General features: G+C 37.9%; 1 protein-coding gene across 2 annotated transcripts; it reads left to right on the forward strand.

Moving 5' to 3' along the window:
* The first annotated feature begins 5251 nt into the window (after positions 1 to 5251).
* Positions 5252 to 15564, forward strand: nrl (neural retina leucine zipper). 2 transcript variants are annotated; one of them, XM_077219782.1, is made up of 5 exons: positions 5252 to 5345; positions 7413 to 8145; positions 9016 to 9288; positions 13496 to 13711; positions 14428 to 15564. In XM_077219782.1, exons 2-5 carry the CDS (start codon positions 7555 to 7557, stop codon positions 14575 to 14577), a joined length of 1230 nt encoding a protein of 409 aa, XP_077075897.1. In that variant the 5' UTR covers positions 5252 to 5345; positions 7413 to 7554; the 3' UTR covers positions 14578 to 15564. The 2 variants fall into 2 exon arrangements, with proteins under 2 accessions (XP_077075897.1, XP_077075896.1); XM_077219781.1 differs by having other exon boundaries at positions 5258 to 5345; positions 7407 to 8145.
* Positions 15565 to 15946: the final 382 nt, after the last annotated feature.

A 15946-nucleotide genomic window follows, 5' to 3' on the forward strand; every position in this document is an offset into this window, starting at 1 on the left:
TTCTTGTGTTTATTTTAATAAAGTTATCCTGTCTTCACTCATTTCTGAGAGCACACAGCGTTACAGAACTGCATGTTGTCAATTTTCATTCTAGTTAAAACATCCATTTTAACATGCAATAGATTATCAAAATGAAAACAATGTTGAAGTTCCCAGCCGCCTGAACTGAAGAGGGGACTGGGAGATGTGTGAAAAGATTTTTTGGAGGTTGGACCGGCCTCGGCGGGACTCAAACACTTCCTGTCACTGTGGCTAGGAAGGCTTCCGAGGCTCCGGGTCCAACACAATCTTGGGTCGGGGTCCCCGTCGCTGAAAAACCTGGAGGACAGCCATGGTGTGAGAGCTGAAGTGGTGCGGCAAGGCTTCAATGGGTGAGTCGCCTTAGCTTTCCATCCCATAGCAGTGGGCGGGCGGAGTTGTGTGGCCACCGCCTCTTCGAGGCGAGGAATCGCTTCGTACCGATTTTTCCCAGCCGTCTAAGGTCGAGAACGTTGCGGAGAAGGAAGGCTTTAGAATGCGGTGCTTTCCACGACTTCTTTAGCTCGTTGTGCTCTTCTGGAAAGAAGGGGACGGGTCTCTTCTGAGGGGGCTGTTGGTCTTCAACGGCCTTAGTTAGCAAGCAGAAAAGCTCTGCGTCAAAGCTATGCCACAGCACAGCCAATGAGCGAGCTAAGGCACTCAGCTGTATGTCTGCTGTGCAGCTGCACTGCGTTTTAAAAAATTTGCTTCAATATTCTCAAGAAAAAGAGTTTTCCCATAGTTTAAGGTAACTTTCACAATACGAGAGACCTCTCGAAAGGGAACACCCTTTACAGTGCGATCAACTGACTGAAAACTCCTGTCATAATCAATTAATCTAACTACAGTACACATCTCACAGAATCTCTTATTTACGTCGTGTCTACGTTTTGCTAGTTATAAAGAGAGGATTTGTGAGTGTGTAGAAGTATTTTATGTTAAAACCAGCGAATTTCACCGAAAGGTGACAAGTTTGCATCCCGAGAAAACGTTGTGCCCCTGCGTCATCTGATCTCATTCAGTTTCAAAACAAGGTGCGCTTTTATTGATTTTTAATACGACATACGAGCGGAGACTGTACATTTTAATTTACACACAGCTGGCTGATTGCAAAATAAAACTTGGTGTCGAATCAAAGGATACAGCATCAAGTTGAAGGGAGCATTTGGGGGGGAATATGACCCCCCGGGAATTGAGCCACTGACCAGACCGAGGTCCAGTTTCCATTGTTTGAACTTTGAAAAGACATTGGAAAACACTGCATCATGATCACGACGTGATCATCCCTAAACCAAGCCCCCAGTGGATTAGAGCAAATCGGGTAAAGCGGTTGAAAATGCCCATAGTGCTTTGAAAACGCCCCACTAATTGAGAAACACCCACTAGTGTTCTGCAGAGATACATGCCTGAATGATCTTGTGCTCATCAACTACAAATCACTGTTAGTTCGATGTCACTGTCTCCACCCATGTGTGCTGTTGGCTTTCATCAAAATTTCCATGCTGATCCAACGCACTTTAAACATTGAAATGTTAGTCTCAACCAAAATGATGGTTTGGATCAAAACTCAACATTGTATCAATGTCACCATGCTATCTGGGAGTTTACTAATTTCGTATGGTTTGCTAATGTTTTGCAAAGCATAACGAAGCACAAAAGCCTCATCTGTATAATGTTTACATGCGCCTCAGAAAACAACTCTTTATTTTTTGTATTCTGCTAGTTGAGACCTTCAATGATACATGACAAAAGACTGTTATCTTTTCAAGTAAAGTAGTCACGCTATGAAAATGGCTAATTTCTAATATTTTAGCTAATTAAAAGCACTTGCAAGATTCTGAGCTTCCGGTTTGAGAGGTTCATTTGAAAAACTCAGATCTGGAGTAGAGCAAAGTCCAAATTAAAGGTGAACGTATTAATTTGCATTAATAGATATTGTAAATCCAACATCAACTATTACTTAAAAACTTAAAAACTGATATAACATCACAATTGTTTATCCAATGGTGTTGGTGTTAAAAAGCGCTACTTTAATGGAAAAAAATGGGTTACACAATTTTTTTTAAGGTGTCATTGTTACAGTGTAGTAAGTAAGTAAAATTTATTTTTATAGCACATTTAAACACAGCTTGCACTAACCAAAGTGCTGTACATAGCGCAATAGCCACAAAATAATAAATTAATAAAAATACAATTACAATTACAAACATAGCACAGTAAGACAGTTAAAACGCAGGGAAGGCCAATGTAAATAAGTGAGTTTTGAGCCTGGTTTTGAAAATTGTGATAGATTAAGCATTTCTGATATCAGGTGGCAGTTGGTTCCACAACTGTAGGCCAGCGATAGAAAAGGCACTATCACCTTTTTTTTTGAGCCGGGACCGCTGGACATGGAGGACACCTTGGCTGGAAGATCTAAAGGACCTGGAACTACATGCGGATGAATAATACCAGCTATGTAGCTGGGGGCCAGGGCGTGAAGAGCTTTAAAAACCATCAACAGCATTTTAAATTGTATCCTAGACTGGACAGGAAGCCAGTGCAAAGAGGCTAGAACCGGTGTAATGTGTTCACGCTTTTTTGTATTTTAAAAGAGGCTGCATGGAGTTGCCAGATTTAAATGGGATGTACAGTTGGGAGTCATCTGCATAAAAATGGAATGAAATATTGAATTTTCTGATTATGTTACCTAAGGGGAGCATGTAAAGGCAGAAAAGTATTGGACCCAAAATGGATCCTTGGGGGACACCATAAGACACAGGGGCTGAGGATGAAGAATACTGGCCTATTGATACAGAAAAAGATCTTTGGTGGAGGTATGAGTGAAACAATTTAAGAGCTATACCCTTAATACCAACCCATTGTTCGAGACACTCTAGTAATAAACTATGGTCTACAGTGTCAAATGCAGCACTAAGATTCAACAGGACCAGGATGGCATTATCACCTGACTCAAGAGTGAGCAACAGGTCATTTGTCACCTTTAACAGGGCTGTCTCAGTGCTGTGACAGGGTTTGAACCCAGATTGAAATGGCTCTAGGATCTCTGTTGAGTTGAGGTATGGAGATATCAGTGTAATTATGTATTTAAGTACTAAGTAATATTAAGTAACTACATGCACTTACTATAGGGTTAGGGTAGGATTAGGGTTTGGTTGAGGGTTAGTTGTATGTAATTATGCATTATTTACTGTTATTACTATGCTAAGTACATGTAACATATGTAACAAGGACACTGTAAAATAAAGTGTTACCAAAAAATATTTATCATGTTTCAAAACATGTTTAATGTTATTTCTGTTCTGCCAATTATTTCCTCATCCAAATTTACTTTTATTGACTTTTTTTAGTTAATTCATTAAAATGTACCTACAATTCTTGAGTTGTCTGTTAACAGTTCACACAGTATGTGTGGATGTAACATATTTTTACATAAACACTGTGGATGTAACATAATAAAATGTGTTTTCTGTGGGGCGGTGAATGGGGGTGCTGGATGAAATAGTTAATCTGTGGCTTGTAACAGTGTTAGTGTGGATTAAGACATGTATCTGCAGGATCAGATGGGGACGTCGTGGTGGAGGGCGGGAGGCTCTGCCTGCTTCATTAAAGTGCATCATAGACTTCTGTGAAACAGCCATTTGAAAGAAGAAGAAAAAATCACTTCCATACAGGCTTTCTCTCTTTTGCACACTTTAATTTTTTCATCCTACTCGTGACCTCATATGAGGTTATGTTTGGTGTAAAATAAGGGCATTCGCAGGAAGATATGTCTATGTTAGTCTATGTTAGGTAGTCTATGTTAGGTATGTTCTTGCGTGCGTGAGAGAGAGAGAGAGAGAGAGAGAGAGAGAGAGAGAGAGATTACACATCTCACTGTATTAAGCTACTCCCAGTGTCTAAATCAGATTTACTCAGACATTATTACCATATTGATTCCTCAACGAGACATTATTAGGAGCCTCAGATTAACAACTTCACCCCCCCCCCCCCAGGATCATTAAAAGTGCTAGTTTGGCAATTTCTGCCTACCGGTAAACCTCCACAATTATATACACACCAAGCCACAAAAACTCTTTTTATGCACACGACAAATGTATTCTTTTTATGTAAGAATTATTGTGAATTTCAGGATTCCTAATGGAATTGCTAAGTATTGTAATTTTGATCGAATAATCAATTAATTGAACATTAATTGAACAATGTGAACATTTTCAAGACCATTATTAGTATTAAAATTCTACAGTTTGTACTTGTATTATAAAAAAGTCTCGCTACAGGACAGTTAAATTATACTGTACGTTTATTGTATTTTCTTTTGGGTTTTGTTTTAGAAGATCTACAGTAGTTTATGTTAGAAATAATAAAATTCTATTAGTATTCTTTGGGATTAGTTAAAAATTATGATAGCAATTTCAATAGGAAGGATTTCTTGACTAGGGTGATGCAAAATTTAATTTGGTTAATTTATCGTTTCAGGTCATCAAGTCAGAAACTTCTGATATAAGTAGTAATAGTTTTAGATGCTTGTACAATTAAAAAAAAAGTAAAAGAACGTAAAGAAACACTCTGTAGTACTATTATAATTGTTCCATACTTTTACTGTTTCTTTATGGAATCTGACCATTATACTGAAGAGTCAGAGCTGATGTTGGAGTCAGTGCACTAGGTGGCAGCATGGAATGACTCTGATCGGTGTGAACCTCATGAGCTCATCCCTCATAATCAGGTCTGTTTGCTCTATGAATAATAAAATAGCTGGTCTAATAAAATAGCATATATATATGAATATATATATATATATATATATATATATATACAAAGGGATGATGAGTCATATCGTTAAACAAGAACACCGGAAAATTCTTGTTCATGTATACATTTTGTCTTTTTACTGTCTCAGTTGGAATTTTATTTTGGGGTTTTGGATGTCGACTTTTTAGGCCCTAAGATAATGGGTCTGTAACAGTCTTAGCCTTAAAAAAATACCTTCTTTTCTAATGTTATTTCTATAATTGTCTTCTGAATGGCTTATTTTATAACTTTATTGGAGGAATCAAACAAGATTTTACTAAGTGTGCTCCTCATTTGAGAGTTTTATCATTTTCAGAATAAGTGTAAAAACGACAGAGAGAAAGATGGGATGGAGGGGGATTTGGAGCGGGGGGTCAGAGGGGGAGGGCTGGGGCGCTGTTAGTGACAATCAGCTCCAAAGTGGCTCTCACACCAAACATAAGCTTTCGCACTGACACATACACACTCATGGCAGGAATCAATCAGTCAGTCATTATCTCAGGATGTGTGTGAGCTGTCCACATGAACACACGGTAAGAACATATGGACTTTTAACACATTATTTCCACTGTCCCAACTACCAATGCTAGTTTTATCTTGATGCTCTTTTTTTCCACTATCAAATACTCTTGTTTCTTACTTCATCTTCTGTTCTATTCTTGCTATGAAAGTAAAGACCATCCGAAGCCACTTGAAGGTCATTCTCTTAGCAGTGATCTACAGTAACGATTCAAATAATGATTGTAAGAAACTTTAATAATTGGTTTTAAAAGTTTATTGACTGTCACTGGACTGTTAATGATTATGTTGTAATGAAAGCTAGAGTTACGAATGTTCAGTTTATAATGAAGATTAATATTTTTTTCTTCATAATATTATATTTAGATTTTTAATAGTAAATAACTAACAGTTTTAGTAGTTTATAATCTAGCCTCGTAATTCAAATAGGTCTTGCTGAAAATGAAGTGAAACTTCTAACTTAAAAAAAGTAATAACTTCGGTACATGTTAATTTCAACATTCTCTATGACAGGTTAGTTGTTAAAATATAGAATCCTGTATACTATCAAGATGTTTCAGTACAAAAATGTTTTCAACTATTTTATCTTCATATTTGTATTTGATTTTTAGTAAATGTAGGTTTTGGTTAAACCATTTAAGTGTCTTTTTGCTCGTTACTGTATTAAAACAAAAAATGTACTATAAATTTAACTTTTTGTACATTTCAAAAAGCGGAATGTCAGTTCCAAAAAAATTATTTCATTTTCAAAAAAAAGTTTTTCATTTTTATCACAAAATACTTTGAATAGTTGTTTTTTCTATTGATAAGATGTGTTTAGTTTTCTGTGTCTATAATGAAAGTCCTCACAAAAGTCACTATTGTTTGAGTTGTACATTATAACATTTATGTTAAGGAGCAGCCGTTCCGTGGAATGACTAGATTGATGGATTAAGATTATGGGATTGGATTTAGGCCTTTTCCTCTATTAATCTCAAACTGTTTGCAACCCACACATCAACATGATTCATAATTAGCCAATAAATGAGTTGCCATATATCACAAAGGTTCTGTAATGTTTCTTAAAAACAGGTTTAAAGCCAAATGTCGATGATTAATTTCATACATTATTTTATATTTTATTATTTAACAAATGTGTCAGTATTAGCCTTTATCGTAATATCAAGACAGTTTTTGGAATCTTCTTGTCTCTTATCTCACCAGCTCTTCAACCAAAAGCAGTGGCGTCATGCCTATTCAAAGTGAGGGGGCACTTGCCCCCTCAGATTTCTCCTCCCTGATAATTTTTTTGTCACAACTTTATTCCTATTATGCTCGATAATTACCAGAGCCTATGACGACTGAAATGTATTCTTCTGGATGTGTAATAAATCGGTCAGCATCAGCCCGCCCCTTTTTCCTAATATGGTGTCTGTGTATATACGTGCGTAGCGCTCTAGAATCTTTGCTGTGTATGTTCATAGTAACGTTATCTGATCGGTTTTGAAACATCTATTCTGTTTTGTCTTGTGTCAAAGTCTCCAGCTGGTTCAATTGTTTTCAGTTTCATAGAAACGAGGGTGTTAAATTTGTTGTGGGCTAATTGCAAAATCCAACCTAACGTTATCAAGGCATCGACTTGATGTTTCTCCCATAGACTGTTATTCACGGTTCTTCACGGATCAGGTAGCTAATTCAAATGCAGTGAAAAAAGATAGGCTACCCGTTCGAAAGCTACAGCATAGTTGTTATAGATCGCCATGACCGTGATGTAGGCTTAGAGTGCACGAAAGTGTAACAGTCAGCCTCTCTCTCATGTGCTTTTCTTTCATCAACCTGTCTTTTACATAAACTTACAAAATAGATACTTTAACTAAGTCCTCATATAGAGGAGCTTAGAGGCTCCTCTATATGAGGAGACCTAAAAATAAACAAACAAGCTTTTTGGGAACTTTGTGGTGAAATATGATCTGAACATCTTAAAAAAACAATTCATCCAAACCATCTAACTTAGTATGATTTAAGAAGCTACTGTATTAATGGAGCAGTCTTTGGCTGTCTACTCACTATTTTCTCTCTTTCTTTCCCTCTGCCAGTTTCAGATAATAAAACGGAAAGCCCTTCAATTCAAAGAAACAATCATTTAAACAATTTGGCACAATATTGTTTCTTTGTCTGTGTAACAATCGAAGTCTGTTGTTGTGCGCCTTTAAAACTGAAAGACAACAACAACTTCCTGTTGCGATGTCTTCGTCTCTGCCACTGCCCTCTCTGCCCCCGAGCCCCCTGGCCATGGAGTATCTCAACGACTTCGACCTGCTCAAGTTTGAAGTGAAGCCAGACACACCACCTCAGACCTGCCTATACCCCAAACCAGGCCTCCATCAGGAGACGACCGGTTCCCCGTATGCTCCTTGCCCTCCTCCTGACTCCAGCCTCAGCTCCAGCCCCTACACTTCACTTCCTCCATCACCCACACTCAGTGACGGACACCCACCACCATCTACATCCTCCTCTTCCTCTTCTCTCTCTTTCCCGCTGTCCATCTCAACTGGATACATATCGGGCCAGAGCTCTGGCTCTCAAGGGAACCTGGATGGGAGCCCAGCCGCTGGAGGCCCCGCACCGTGTTCAAACCCCACCTCATTGGAGGATCTACTCTGGTTGGCTGCACTGCAGCAGCAGTTCGGTGGGGAGCCCGGAGGTACCACGTCCCTGCTGGGAGCTCTTGGAGGAGTTCCGGAGCGAGGGGACCGGGATCGAGGAGGGTTTCTGGGATGTGAGGATGCAGTGGAGGCCCTGCTAAACTCCGCTGCTGCTGCAGTGAATTCACAGGTATGATCTGAGATATCTGGACCACGAATTTGTTTGTGTGTCAGGCCGCAGCATGTGAACACAAACGCTTTGAAGCTCGTTTTCGCACACCATTGCATTCTGAAATCTGTTGACAAACGCAATTCAAAAAGCAATGCAAGTACATGTTTGATCGTGTTTGATCAGCGTTGGAGCTGAACTTTGCAGGAAGGTAGATCTCCAGGAACAGGATTGGGCACTCCTGCGCTACAGCAATGGAAGAACACACATTTAGTAGGCTATGTACCAAATAGTATCAGCAAGGCATTTACACAAGCCCTACTCCTGGAGGTCAACCTTCCTGCAGTGTTCAGTTCCAAACCTGTTCCAACTACCTTCCCATAGACTTCAAGTAACCCTGATGATTAGTTAGGTTGGGTGTGTTTGGGGTTGGTGCTGAAGTCTTCAGGGCGGTAGCTCTCCAGAAATAGTGTTGGAGACGCCTGCTCGAATGGAGGGTGGTCCTCCAGATGCAGTGTTTGACACCTCTAGAAAGGGCTTAACCCTGGTCCTGGAGCCACCAGGCACTAGACAGTTTGAATGTTTTCTTTATCTCACACCCGTTTCATGTCTTGGAGACTCTGATGAGATGTTTTTGGGGGAAACATACAAAACACGCAGGACTCCAGGGACAGTTTTTGCAGAATGTTTTTGCATTAAAAAACAGAGCTCAAGAGAATGTAATAGAGCAGGGTTCTCGAGAACACTTGACATGCCATCTTATTCTGGCACCCTGCATAAAAATGGCCTTTTAAGGTGGGGTGTTTGTCCAAATGTGGCATTTTCATTATAATCTCTTTGTAATGTGCTCTTTGTAATCTCTTTGCTTTTCCTCTGGTCTTTCACTCCCAGTTCCCGGTTTTGTCTCAGAGTTCGAGCAGCAGTCACATGGGTGACTCCAGCAGTGACAGCGGGGCTGATGTTGTTCTTAACAAGCCATCAGACATGTGTCACCGCCCTATACTGGTCGTTTCATCCACCCCTCCATCTCTTTCCAATGTCAACACATCGACCAGTCCCTTCTCACAACCCCTCAGTCCACAGAGCCGCCTCCATCACCCACATCATCTAATGCAAGGTCATTATCATCATCATCACCATCATCATCATCTGCAACTCTCTCAGGTACTTGCAGTCACCAATTTATCCTCCAAAAACTTTGTCAACACAATCACATACTCAACGGTACCAAAGTATTTTCTCCATATGCTCAGAAAAAAACTAGAAGTTTTAGGCCACATCACATTTAGTTTTTTTAGAAAAAATATATTTGAAAATCAGATAAAAACAAGTAGCTTTTGATCGACCAATGGACTACATGCCACATAAAGCACTGTTGTGATTTAATCAAACCAGTCTGTATTTTTTTTATGTATCATCAACAAACACCACTATGATATTAAGACTCTCATGCTACAAAATATGAATGCTAATGGTTAATGTCACTTCCCCATTATTAAGGGTGTCACGATTTCGATTTTAAATCGAAATCGATCGAAATTAATTCACAATCTCAAAGATCGAAATAAAAAATGGAATCGTAGATGCTGCCACGCCCCCATGTCGCGCCCGTGATGGAAAGTTTTACTGACTCTATTGTTCAATCTCGTTCATCAAAATTAACTAATCTTTTTTCTAGTCATTTCAGAAAAAAGGGCTTTAAATGTTATAAGGGCTCTAGGGCTTTAAATGTTATACTTTTAACAGGCAAATCCCCCGAACACATCCACCTACGCAATCTTGATAATATTCTGAATTAAGAAATCATTATGATGCAGTCAAAAATAATTTACAGGGAACATTAATAATTACTCGACCTTCCGAGTCTTTTGTTCATTTGTCGCGTGACAGAGGCAATGAACGGATCGTTCATGAACGACTCATCACGGCGCGGAAAAAAAAATACACGTGTTGAAAGGCTGTGTCGTCTAACTTAGATTCTATGCCCGAGGCCCCGAGCCCGAACTTGGCCCGACCCGGGCCGATATTTCCCGTCACTATCCTCTACCCTCGGGCAGGGATCTTGATACAGACGTGCACTCCCAACGCAATAGAGTGCGGCGCGGGACTAGATTTGATGGCCGAGTGCGAGCGCGGGCGATAATGCACTCACTCTGTGTGTGCGGGAGAATAAAACGATTCGCGGGACTCCCGCAAACTAGAAATAGCTATGAATAAAACATATAAAACTAATAAATTTTTATTTATCTGTTGCAGAAAAGCAACAAGAACAACTAAAACAAAATATTAACTATTTACAGGCCAGAGTTTCTATTTAAAACATGTTTGCAGCGTTGAGCGATTTAGCTAGACTCCTCACCGCTCAAAACGGACTTCTTGTTCAGTGCTGAATTCTGCAAGCTGGCAAATCCTCTAATTATAACAAACAAAGTATAGGCTATATATTATGAAAGATTCATTGTGCAGTCAGCTTCATTGATAATAACAGAGATTTGTGAGATCGCGATGAACTGATTTCAGCTTTTTAAGAGCAACAGCAACCTGTGCTTAAAAAAAAAGTAAAAATCGAGAATCGAATCGAACCGTGACCTTAGAATCGAAAATGTAATCGAATCGAGGATTTGGAGAATCGTGACACCCCTACCCATTATATATGTTAAATATTTAATTAACATAAGATAAAGAAATCACTTTAACGGGTGAGTGGCTGCAATGAAGTGCACAATGATATAATCCAACTAGAACTATCTTTAATTACAAATATACAGAATAAACAGGAAACGCAACCACAAACAAACGTAAACGAGACTGAACATTGAACAGAAAGATCTCAGGGCTTAAATACACATGGAGAGGAAATCAGTTGAAAAGAAACAGGTGTGTGGAACTAAGGACAACTAAGGAAACTAACTAGGGAACGCAGAACAAAGGCAAAACGGGAACAAAGTACTGAATCAAAACGAAATCAAAAACAGTGGAACTAAACAGAACTAAACATAACCCTGACAATCATAGAGCTATGCCTGCATTTAATGAGATTTAATTAATAAATGTTAAAAGAATGCAAAGTCTGATGTCCGCATCCACCAGTAATACTAATTTGTAGATTTTTTGTTATACAAACATTTCCTTTGTGAAAAGAAGAAGTACACTTTAACATACTTTTAAATATATATATATATTTCTTAAGGACATAATATACTTTAAAAGAATATATTTAAGAATATACTTAACTGAATGTAAATTAATTATATTATAGTTTAATGTATGTTAAATACAGTTAGCTTAACTTTATTATGTTTTTGACCCACTTACTGTAAGTTTCTTCTATTGTCTTTTAAATGTAGTTAAAGTGTACTATACACTGTAAAATCCAACAGTTGTTCTAACACTTTTTAGTTAACTTTACGTTTTAACTTAATTGTAAAAATATAGTAATCTGTACTATTATCATAATATGCCTTGTTTACTCAGAAAACCCAAGTTAAGATTAATTGATTGGTTTGAGTACCATTTACAAGTAACAAAAAAAAACGTTTTTGAGTCTATTAATTCTTTATAGACTTTTCTCTCATTTCCTCAACTTCTGCAGTTATCTTTGTCTGGTTGCATTCACTAATTTCCCAAAGTAATCTTGAATGTTGAATTGTCAATACAACTGAAACATTTGAGAGAACATCACATAAGCTGACTCCATAAATTGATGATCATTTTCCTAAAATGTTTTAGTTTGAACTCACAATTATGGTGATATGGGTTCTCTTTGGTTGGGCACTTGCAACTTCTTTTATATTATTGTAATTATTCATGCAGGGATGCAACAATATATCACAGTTATTTGGTTTCAAATGAAGGGTAGAAATAAATGAATTGCTTTTAAAAGGGGACCTAAATAGAACTAAATCACTGTCTTTGTAAATATAAACTCAATAAGAAAGTGTTGATGCACCCGCCTTGTTTCACATTTTTAACCGTGACTGGCAAGTGATATTGTGGCGAAGTGTGTTGAAAGCAGTTTAATGGATAGGACTGGTGGATGTCTGCCTCTATATGTGGAGCAGCGCTATCAGATTATGGTAATATCTACTATTATTGTGATGTAATCCTGATCAATGTCACTTACACTCAGTCAGATTATGCTGTATGGAAATGTAATGCCAAAATCACACACATGCACAAAGACGCTCTCATAATCTATAGGCTAAACTATGTACTACACAAAGCTCATACATTTTTGATTTTCCATTATCACATCATCTAAATGGTTGTCATGAGATTTTTTTTTATTCATTTGTAAGATTTAATTGAAAGAAAAAAAGCAAGCATGAAGGTCCACCCCAACTGGTGTGTAAGAAGATCATACAGAGACGTACAAATGAGATTAGTATGAATTCATTCGACCAATTCAATTGGCCAAAACATAAAATAATTGCAAATTGTCTTGAGAGTGTGTTAATATTATCAAACACATCATGAATAAATCATCATAAGTCATGTTGTAATGACTGGTCCACTGAAGGCAAGCTGAGGTGAGAACCCAAACGCAATTTATTTACAAACAAAAATAACACAATAAAACATCAAACAAAAACATGGCAAGGCATGAAAACTCTGACCAAAAACAGGAACACGAACAAGAACATAGACTTAGGGAACAAGACTACCGGAGACTTGGCATGGAACAAACAATACTCGACAAGGACACAGGGCAAACATGAGGGCTTAAAGACTAACGAGGAGACAAGCTGTGAACATTTAAACAATCAACCAATGACAACATGACACAGACAAGGGAACACAAAGCAGGATCACATAACTAAAACGGGGGATCACATGACAGACGAAAACCCAGGAACAAGAAACAAAGACCCAAAACGTGACACATGTATACTTTGCACAACCTTCCTTAGATCAATCAATATTTAACAGATTCATAATTTAATTTTTCAAGCTATTTTTAAAAGGAATTTGTCTCCACTGTTTCAATCACAACCAAAACTACTTCACTTAAAATAAATAAATGAATGAATAAAGCAAGCATATAGTAACAGAATATGAACTTGCTCAGCCTTATCCTTAGCCAACCTCAGACTATTGCAGGTTTTTTTGTTATTACTGGTTTTTGTATTGTCATGACGTTTCCCGATGTTCATATCAACTGGTTTGAACACACAGTTCTAGTAGTGACACAAAAGCCACAAGGCAAACCTGTGGTGTTTTCATCAGACTGTATAATTCAAGCGCTGTGTAATATTAATTTCTCCTCCATCATGTGAGTATTTGATGAAGCTTTAATTATCGTGATCGCACGTTGGGTCCATTCTGTGACAAATCTCTGTGACTCATCTCTTTTTGTCTCTTTCTCTTTCAGTGTGGGGTGGATGAGCGTTTTTCTGATGAGCAGTTGGTAAGTCTGTCTGTGCGAGAGCTAAACAGACATTTGCGTGGAGTGAGCAAAGATGAGGTGGTCCGTTTGAAACAGAAAAGACGGACGCTGAAGAATCGAGGTTACGCCCAGTCCTGCCGTTACAAACGACTCCAGCACCGGCACGCACTCGAGTCCGAGAAACACATTCTCACACAGCAGGTATACAACACACACATCAAACACTGAAATATGACAAAACTGAGACACATACAACAAAAGTCAATTATGACACAGTAGCTCTCCTCTGCAACCTAGTCAGCTGCCTACCTTGACAGCATTAGGCCTACTTGTTTCAGAAGAACTTGTTCAGATAACATTCAAAAGTAACGTTCAGACTGACAAAATTATCAAATGGAACGTTCACAATGTTCTTAGAAAATATTTCTGTTAGCTGGTTAGCAATAATAGTTGAGAAAAGTTCTGTTGATTGCCAACCTTTTAATGCAACACTGCATATCCTTTGCGAAGAAGTCAATCCCAGAATCCATTGTAATGAGCAAGGCAGCTCACTTGGTTTTGAAACATTAGAAAGTTCGGTAACACTTTACAATAAGATCCCATTTAGTTAAGGTTAGTAAATGCATTAGGCCCTACCTAGCATTATCAATAAAACACAACTGTTCATTGGTAGTTCATATAATTCCATGAAATAATATTAACAAATACAACTTTTATTATTTTAATGATGTATTAGTAAATGATGAAATACACATTAACTAAGATTAATAAATGCGTTAGAAGTTTGTTAGTTCCTGTTAACTCATGATTTAACTAATGAAACCTTTAAAGTATTACCAAAACTGTTAAGTGTTACAGAAAGTTATTTCCCAATATTAATCAAAAGTATTTCAAATCTATTCTTTTGATTTCTCTAGCTGGAGCAGCTGCAGTGTGAGCTGTCTCGTGTGTTGAGAGAGCGTGACTCGTACAAAGCGCGTTACGAGAAGCTCGTCAGTTCGAACGAGACTCAGCCTTCCCATTCCAACACCTCGCCTTCTCCTACTCCTCCGGATTACTTTTTGTGACAAAATGAACATTGAACAGAAGAGAATAAAAAGAGAGCTGATGAAAGAGATGGGTGAACGTAATTCAACAGAGCTGTAACTACAACTCAGCTTAAAATAAGCTATTTAACCAAAGCGGGTTGATTGTGAGGTGGACCTGAGCCCTGGATTGGAATGCTGCTGCTGCTGCTGCTGCTGCTGCCGATGGGATTGCGTTTTTGCCCATTGTGAGCTTGTATAACACCAACCTGATTTCATAAGCATTCATAGGTATTTGTGTTTAAAAAGGGGGTTGTAGCATATGTGTATGTTTGGATGGACACTGAATATGTGCAGAACCAAAGAACTGACAGACAGTATTCAAAACATAACGCATTTTACATTATGTATAATGAATCCTCTAAGGATAAGACTCTAAAGTTGTTCTTACGTAAACAGATTCTGTTAATTTTGATATTGTACAGATTTAGTGTCTAAACTACAAACACATTTATGTGTGCACATTTTCTACTAATACCTGTGAATGTGATCACCCATGGAAGCACAAAAGACTTGCTATCCCTTTGTGTTGAGCAATTTGTCATGATGAGTAGTTCTTACGAGAGTTTCATTGGCATTCACCAAAATGACTGTTAGAGATATAAATCTGTGCAAAACTGCTGGCATTTTGAGCAAGAGAGTAATGCATACAGAATATATCATTATGTGTATAAGCCATCTGTGTGATATTTGCACTGAGGGGTTCGTAGTACCTATTGCAGCACACTGTAAAACAATGCAATCAACAACCAAATATAAACACCATCGCTGCAAAAACGTCATGTTCATGCAAGTCAAGGGATGATCACCTCCTAACTTTGAGTGACTGTGTCTTTGGAAGTTACATTTTATGATCAAGTTAAGGGTGTAATGTTAACGTAACATCAAATTAATTTAGCAATTCACAGAGCTGGTCACTGTGGGTGATAGTAGACGCCTATTAGAGCAGTGTTGACAGACCCAGATTTTTCTAGGTGTATACATTGACTTGGCTACACTATTTCACTTATTTATTCACAGTATTTATTTATTGTTTGTAATGTGATAATTGTTTTCATTTGATAGTGTGTATCAATATCATTAATATTTTGTAGCAGGGTAAAAAATATAAAAAGATTATATTCATTATGCTCCGTTTGTAGTGGTTTCTTATGAAATAAACATACTTTTACCATTAATGATTGCGCAAAGCATTGTGGACTGACTCATTGATGTGATGTGTGTTATACTTTTTATTTTTTTATTTACTTATAATGTTAGTGAAGTTGTTTGAACCAAAAAACATAACTTATAGTACCACATGGCCATTTTCAGCCCTGTGGGGGCTGCTTCTCCTTTTAGACTTCAAAGT

The sequence above is a fragment of the Siphateles boraxobius genome, unplaced genomic scaffold (genome assembly GCF_051911475.1).
Source record: "Siphateles boraxobius isolate OS27281-9 unplaced genomic scaffold, OSU_SipBor_1 8, whole genome shotgun sequence".
Taxonomy (NCBI): Eukaryota; Metazoa; Chordata; class Actinopteri; order Cypriniformes; family Leuciscidae; genus Siphateles; species Siphateles boraxobius.